General features: G+C 37.1%; 1 protein-coding gene across 4 annotated transcripts in view; it reads right to left on the bottom strand.

Moving 5' to 3' along the window:
* Positions 1-1,055: 1,055 nt before the first annotated feature.
* SLC13A1 (solute carrier family 13 member 1) overlaps positions 1,056-8,408 on the bottom strand; it is a 28,333-nt gene continuing 20,980 nt past the window's right edge. For all 4 annotated transcript variants that reach the window (XM_085523818.1, XM_015852992.3, XM_015853002.3 and 1 more), the window contains 3 exons: positions 7,713-7,874; positions 6,185-6,322; positions 1,056-6,052 (listed from right to left, as the gene is read on the bottom strand). In XM_085523818.1, the coding sequence (XP_085379944.1) occupies positions 5,909-6,052; positions 6,185-6,322; positions 7,713-7,874 (444 nt within the window). In that variant the 3' untranslated portion in view covers positions 1,056-5,908. The remainder of the gene's footprint in view (positions 6,053-6,184; positions 6,323-7,712; positions 7,875-8,408) is intronic.

Below are 8,408 nucleotides of genomic sequence, written 5' to 3'. Positions count from 1 at the left end.
TGTGCTAGAAATACTAAATCATTCTCTGAATCTACTCAGATTGGTTCATAATGCCCCTATGCCCCTGTTGTTCTCTGGGGTGTGGGACCAAAATTCTGCCATAGCAGGATTTATTAACTGTTAACTCCCAAGTAACAAAGTTCACTCCCCACTCCTTGAAGGGTTATAAGTAGGAAAAGGCAGTAGTGTGATCTGATGCCAGCTGCCAGACCCAGACATTCCCCTCACAGCTGTCCATGGTTCTGATTTACAGCTATACTTTTCGGGCTCATTACTTCTTTCTTGCCTACACAGGGTTTGTCAGGAGGAAAATACATCATATAGCCTGGTAACTTTTGGGTCCCTTCTGGGATGTAAAAAACTGTGGGTTCAAAACTCTCAGCATTTGAGTAGGGGGCACAAAAGTAGTTTTCATGCATCGTGTCTTGTTAGAGGATACTGGAGACAGAAATCGCTAAGTGAATGAAGCAGATTTCACAAAAAATGCCCTACAGCACTCTTGGATCGATGCCTAAGAACAGAATTCCGGGCACATGCTTCTTCTCAGTTCTTTCTTTTGGGTGGTTTTGGGGTATTAGCTTGCTGGTTCTTCAGTCCTCATGTGGTAACTATTTTATTCTCATGCTTTGAAGAGCTTTAAGAACTTATAACAGCAACACATGAACTTTAGTCCCAAGTTTCCACATCTGTCTCAGGGATGTGGCAGAACCTGAGGCTATTCATCAAAGAATAAATACATGAAATGGCTAGAAGTAATTCTTCCAGCCATCCTGGTTGGTCTGCACCTCACCCTGACCTAAACTGATACACTCTGACTTCATGGGGAACTGAATCAAGTACTGCAGCAACCAGGGGCTGTTTTGCATAGGTATGTGTGTCGCTTTCTGATTTTTTAATGAGGCACTAAGCATTTAGAAACTGCTGGAGGAATTTACCAGAAAGGAGAATTTATTTTCTAATTCTTTTAGAGGTTTAAATTATCTTCATCAAGTACTCTTCTCCACAATATTTATCAGATGTTGAGATATTGTAACAACAGCAACAACAAGAAAAGGTTTAAGAAATCTCAGGCACTTTTATTGCAAGACAACACACTGCAGTTTCATATCCTGTTAATTTATCACTAAACACATGATGGACTGTTCAGCATTTGGGAAATATTTCTTTCAAAATAGTGAATCATTCTTGTAAAGAAATGACATACAGTAATTGAACACAGCAAAAGTACAGTAACATACCACAGCTTCTTAGAACACAAGGCAAATGTATTAAGGAATAACACTTATGAAGAGTTTGGCAATTGTTAAAAACAGAGATCATCAAATTAACTCAGTACAGACAAAGAACTAAGCTGATAACTTAATTATTTATCACCAAGAGTGGCACAGCAATGTGAAATCTGTGCAGACCCGACCACTGAGGCACTTCCCTGGCCCCAATAAGCTCTGTGGCTGCAGTGTGTTACTGTAAGGCAGCCAGCTCCCAAATGCAGGCTGCTAGCATGGGATGGGAGAGGGCAGCAGGAGGGGATTTCTGTTTGTCTAAGGGTAAGGGATCACTGACCATGCAAGCAGCCTTTAGGTCATGCGAAACTTCACAAAAGATACAACTTTAAATTGTTGTCATTAGTATGAGAACTGGTATCTACACCTAATTAAAAAGTTGAAAGAAGCAGCCAGGGTATATGGTGTTTTTTTCACTCCACCTTTCCTGAGCTGCTGAGCTGCTTTGCTCCTCAGCCAGGCCTCAGGCTATAGGCTGTTTGCTTTTAAACTAGCAAGACCCTTACAGTAAATAATCCCAGGTACTTCTTTTTAAAAGTACATAAGGGAATTTTCACTGCAAGGTTGATCTGACCGATGTGCACTGTAACAACAGTGCAGAAGCTTTTTCCAAAGTATATGTGTTATGTGGTTTCTGATGATCTAAAAACACATCTTCCAAAAGTGAAGTGAAACTATATTAGATATAACACACCTATAGAAAAGGAGAACAGAGATCTGGCACAACTTCCCTAATGAAGCACATAACAAAGGCTCTATTTAATTTAGCAGGACTGAAACCATAAATAAATAGTAAATCATAAATATTACTTACATACTAATACAGTAGCCTAATTAGACTAATCTAAGACATAGAAAAATACATAATTTAATATGATAATTATGTGCAAAGTAATTTACAAATAGCTGACATAGTCATCATATATTAATCAACGCTTAACATAATTATAGATTAATTTGTACCACTTGCCACAACACTGACAAACTCTGGACCAAGCAGTGATTCTAAGAGCAACTAACAGAGAGCCTCTTTTCTGCTTGCAGCCATCACGGTGTTCTGTGCCTGCACTCAGAGCCAATTCCACCCAATGGGTACCCAGACAGCCAAGCACTCTGAGCATATATTATTCCTTCATCTCAACACTTTCCAGTGAGAAATTTCTATCAGTATTAACCTCTGCACTACAGAGATAATAATTTTGACTAAAACAGATTCTTAAAAGGTTGAAAAATAAGTTATCAACAATAACAGCTCATCTCAAAGATTGTCTTACCCCTTCATTACACTTCTAGGAAAACAAGAAAAAAATCCTAGTGAAACGCTACCTTTCCACTACTGCCAACTAATTTATTCATGAGTGGTCTGCCTACAGCATACAATATGTAAAAACTTAATGCTTGTTCATTTCATTTTTGTCACTAGTTTATCATATTGTGACAGCTAATATGCTGGTCACTGACAGTTTGTGTATAACACTGCATTTAATTTTGGTAAATTATAAACACATATGGTGCAACGAAAAGATTTAACTTTCTTTACAAATCCCTTCCTTCTCTCTTCACATATTATTCATTGCATGCACAAAATTGTAGTGAAAATAGTGTTTAAAGTGCGTTATTCATTAAATAATTTAAATCTTATTTTCTTGTTTACTGAGCTACTTCAGTGTTTCGTATGATTCTGAAAAACTAACTGACTTAGTTTGGAGGAAATTCTGTGATCTGCATTATGTAGGAGTTCAGATTCTCACATGGGCCTTTCTTAGCATATTGTCTGTAGTCCTCTGAATAAGCCAAGTAGTACAGCAATGGAACAGCTGAGAATTATCCAGCTTCAGTTTATGTTGATAACTGTGTCACTTACTTACAGAGTTGACATATTCTGCAAGGTTTATGAAAATAGTTTAAAATGACTATTTTCATCCATAGAGATATTCAACTCGAAGAGCAAATACTGACATCAAAGTATGATTACACTGTGCAGCGCATTCAAAGGTCTCTGTGAGCCTCAACGTCATATTTGAGGCTAAGGCTGCATCTTTCAGTTCTGTGCTGTGAACATTAATAAAACTGGGGACAGCTCAAAATCACTTAACAAAATTCCCCTCACTGAGTAACAGTTGTCACAGGATAAAAGTACCATCAGTTATTTTCAGAGAAGACCACTGGACACTGAAAATATCACTTTCAATAAGAGTAGTAAATGTAAGGCCACAGAGAGGACTTTCCACTATTTTCATGTTTCATTAAAAATAAGAGAGTTTTTTTTCACATAGAAAATAATATTTCCCAAATAAAAAGTAGGAAATTAAATATATTCCACTAAGATGAATACAGAATGTTTGTTCTTTTGTTTAAAGAAAAAAAAAATAGTCACCAAAAGAACAGAAAAGCACGGTCTGAACTCAGTGCTAGTCTTGCTTTGGGCAAGAGGCTGGATGAGGTGGTTGTCTGATGTCCCTTCCACTGGAAATATTCTGATGCACTGTTCCAGCTCTTGAGTAATCAGGAAATTAATGATACAACTGGAACCTTTAAGTAAAGGCACTCTCCCAGCTGGTTCTCCTCTCTGTGTCTGCAGAATCAGGGGTCTACATAAACCAAGAGCTCCTTGTTTCTGTGCTGCACATCCTTCTGCACAGACAAAAGAAGTCTTCTGTCTTGGATTAGTTATTTGTAAACACATTCTCCTCTAGTGCCTGCTGAGTTAGAGGCTGCATTTAGCCAAGCACTGCATGTCTGTAACCACAATCATTATTGCAAATGGATCAGTTAACATCTGTGTTGTCGTAATTCCTGATTGGTCTAGTCACTGACATAGCTGTATTTTGCTAGGCATTCTATAAAGAATACAAAAAAAAAAAAAAAAAAAAAGGAAAAGGAAAAGGAGAAGGAAAAGGAAAAGGAAAAGGAAAAGGAAAAGGAAAAGGAAAAGGAAAAGGAAAAGGAAAAGGAAAAGGAAAAAGTAGCCATCCTAAAGAGACTGCAGTGTCAGCCATGTTGACAAAGTGTGTTGCCACGTACAGATAGTAATTAGTACATAGAACTATTACCATTAAGAAAAAGTGTTTCCTTACTCTAATAATTTATTGCAGTGAATCTGCAACTAGTAGCTAATGGAAGAAAAGTATAGAAAAAATAATCCTTTGCACAGTATTCTGGCCTTAGAGATGTCATAACTGATCTCTCTGTTCTAAAAATGCGCTATCAAAAATAAATGTAGTAAAAATTGATCATTTATATTATCTGTAAAAGACAGATTAAGGCTTATATCCGTCACTGAGGTGCCCCAAGGAAGGACTCGGATCAATACATGGAGATATGGAGATTTGGTTCAGGCTATTATCTAAACACCCTTTATGAATTGCCATGGGTTTTTCACCCAAGAGGTGAAAAAAAACAATGACACAGTCCTTACTGTAAAAAATGTATTACAGTAATATAAAACATCATTATTCAAAGACATCTTTGAACTGCAATGTTCTTCTGAGTATACTACACATTTTTCTAAAATTAATACACTCTACTTAAACTAAAGTAGACTTAAACTACCACCTGCCCTGTAGAGATCATGCACCTCCTGATGAAGATCATGGAATCACAGTATTGTTTGAGCTGTGGACCCTTAAAGGCCATCTAGTCCAACTCCCCTGCAACACAGACATCTATGGCTTGATTAGAGTGCTCAGGACACAGCCCAATTTAACGCTGAATGTCTCCAGGGACAGGGGATCCACCTTATCTCCGGGCAAAAAATGAGCTACAGTCTTGCTTGATGGACTGAGCATTACATTTGCAGCGCTCCACCTTGTGCTTTTATTCATCAAGAGGATATGTCTCCACTTTTAACAGAGAAATGCAATGATAATTTAGGCTCCGTTCACAGAGACTGACTCAGATCTATCAAGTCATGTTTATCCAGGAAAATTCTAAACAACATGTACAACTACACACTTCAATGACGTCCTGGAAGGAGGTAGATTTTAAACATATGCTTAAGTATGTATTTTCCTTCCAGACTTCAAGGTGCTTAACAGATAAAGTGCTTTGTTAGTGGCTACCCTGCTCTTCTCCATTTCTTTGCACATTTGACAGTTCTGTAAACCACATGTCCAGTTCAACCCCCAAAGTTATCATTTTATCTTTTGTTTATGATCAACACCTTTTCAAACAGTATTTGAATGTAGAAAACAAAACCAGTAGGTTCTTGGACAATACCCAAATGTCACCAAAGATAACAGTAAGGATAGATATAAGAAATAATAAAATCTGTATCTCATTATTTCTCTACCATGAGCATGGGGGCAAACTGACAGCGTTTCTTTCAAAACATGGAGTTATAAACATTCAGACTAGCCCCAACTAGATATAACTCAGTGACATTTAACAAGTATAGCACTCTTCCTGATTGATTATACCCTCAGACCAGGTCATTGGTCTTTTGGTCTGTGAAATACAGCATTTACAATAATATGGTTCTCTATTGTTGTAGTGACAAAAAGCATTTTAACTGACTCACCACATGCCAGTGGAAAAGAAAAGAAACAAAAACAGTTCAAGCCAATTTGCAGCTTTTGTTGTTGTTGTTTTTGTTATTGTTTGTTTTGTTTGTTTGTTTGTTTGTTTTACAGCCCAGTGCTATTTGAAAAAGAAATGTTTGGTGCCCAACTTGGATAAGTATAGAGATCAAATAGAGGCACTATCCACGTCATTATTGCAAGCATAACTACAGCAACTCCGATGATGTTAATACCCAAACCAGCTTTCACCTAAAGGAGAGGAAAAAGAAAGAAAAGACTCATGTCAGGACTGTGAAGAAAGTTTTTAAAATGGTAAAAATCAGATAATAATGTTGCAGAGTGATTATCGGAACCTTTAAGGGTGTCTTGCTTAAAACTCACCATGTCCATTACAGTTAAATGGCCGTATGAAAATACAATGGCATTGGCAGGATTTGCTACAGGAAGAAGAAATGCAAAGGAAGTACATAGTGTGGCAGGTATCAAAATGAAAAGTGGGTTCACGTGAATGGCTTCGGCCTGCAGAAAGGAAAATAAAAGACAGAGAAGTGCTGTCAGTGGACACAACTGCTAAACGAAATACATAAATACAAACTTCTTATATTAGCACAAGCAAACTGTGAACTGACATATTAAGTAGTGAAAAATAACCTTTTCTGGTAATTCCTTTATAAGATTATAACTGGGAATGCCTCAGATGAGAAAGGTATTTCTAACACAGGACAGTTAATGAACTAGAGGCACAAAGATGAGGGGCCTGGAGTATCTCCCTGTGAGGAAAGGTTGATAAACTGTTCAGCCTGGAGAAGAGAAGGGGATCTTATCAGTGTTTATAAATATCAAAAGAGTAGGAGTCAAACAAATGAGGCCTGGCTCTTTTTTGTGGTCCCCAGCAAAAGGACAAGAGGCAGTGGGTACAAACTGGAACACAGGGTGTTCCAACTGAACATGAGAAAAAAACTTATTTACTGTGAGGATGACAGAGCACTGGCACAGGCTGCCTACAGAGGCTGTGGGGTCATCTTCTCTGGAGGTATTAAAAACTTACCTGGACACTTTCCTGTGTAACTTACTGCAAGGAATCTACTTTTATTGGGGGGTTAGACAAGATGATCTCCAGAGGCTCCTTCCAACCCCTAAAGTTCTGTGATTCTGCAACTCTAAATTCATGCGTGATTTTTCTCTAATTGCAGTTAAGTCACAAAGATGAAAGATTCTTGCAAAGATTTTGAGCAAAGCTTAAGCACTAAAAATTAAACAGTACAAGAAAGACGATTATACTGAATTGGTATATAATGGGTTGGAGGAATTCAGTGAAGAGATAGATAACTGAATTTTCTTCTGTGAGTGAGAAAGAGAATTAGTATGTGTCTAGGCTGGCCAAGAGGCAAAGTTACAGACTACAAGATGACCACGGTAAGTTTTGAAGAGGATGAATTGGGTGATATGATAAAGATGATAAAAAAGAGAAAAGGAGAGAAGAAATGAGGAGTACATCTAAAGTACATCTATTAGCCCTTTCCTCTCTTTGATGATAGCTTGAATGTTGTGTTAGCCATTTCTGTCACAGATGCTATCCTGAACTAACAATGACAGAGCTGGTCTTTTAAGTCTTCATTATTCTCAAATAGGAATAACAGCTTCTATTTTTGAGTGTTACACTTTTATTTTCATTTTCCTGAATTTATAGCATCTCTTATAATGAATTCTCAACAACCTACTCAGTATATACTTCAACACACCAACAAAACACAGCAACAAAACAAAACAAAACAACTTAACAAAGCAAAGAAACAAAAACAACAAACTATTTTATAGAGACTTCTTAAAAACTGATTCTTTGAGAAGCTATATTATTACATGGATGATAAGGCACATTCTGGTTAAAAATAACTTCTATTATACTCACCAAAGGAGACAGTATGGGCAAAAATATCGTAATGGTGGCAGGATTGCTGGCCACTTCTGTCACTGACGTGACAATAAGACATGATATGAGGATAACCAGCCACAGGGGTAATGATCCTAGAGGGGTCAATTTATTTGCTACCCAGGCAGACAGTTTTGAAACCTGCACAAGGAATGTGACAGTCTTAGTTTTACAGAACAGTGAACAGAATTACAGTTAAAACATATATAACAAGAATTTACTCATCTATTAATTGTGATGTATTTGTAGATAAGAGAGAAAAAAATCTGAAGTATTTTCCATGTTGATACCACATGTTTTTAAGTATGTTTTTCTACGTCACTGTTGTACTGAAAATAATCAAACTACTTCCCATTTATTTATATTCACACTTTTGAGAATGTTACAAAAGATGTACTCAGAAGATTTCTAATGTGCACACACTGGGCTTCATGACCAGAGCCTGGGCAGAAATCTGCTTGATTTACCAGAATAGGCAGCAGTGCTGCATATAGGAATCACCTTAGGAAACTGGACAACTCCTACTGCCATCAGGCTTTAATTTGAGCAAATAATAAATAGTAATCATCACTGTGTGTAGCATTTGAAGACAAAGAATAATTTTTATTTATAACTCTGCTTTCTGAACATCTTGCATATTCACAATTATCCTATTCAATATCACTTCTGAACAAT

Source organism: Coturnix japonica, chromosome 1 (assembly GCF_054131305.1).
Source record: "Coturnix japonica strain WE chromosome 1, WE-NBRP24, whole genome shotgun sequence".
Taxonomy (NCBI): Eukaryota; Metazoa; Chordata; class Aves; order Galliformes; family Phasianidae; genus Coturnix; species Coturnix japonica.
The sequence above is the reverse complement of the archived record's forward strand: the minus strand, read 5'-3'. Positions and strand labels throughout refer to the sequence as shown.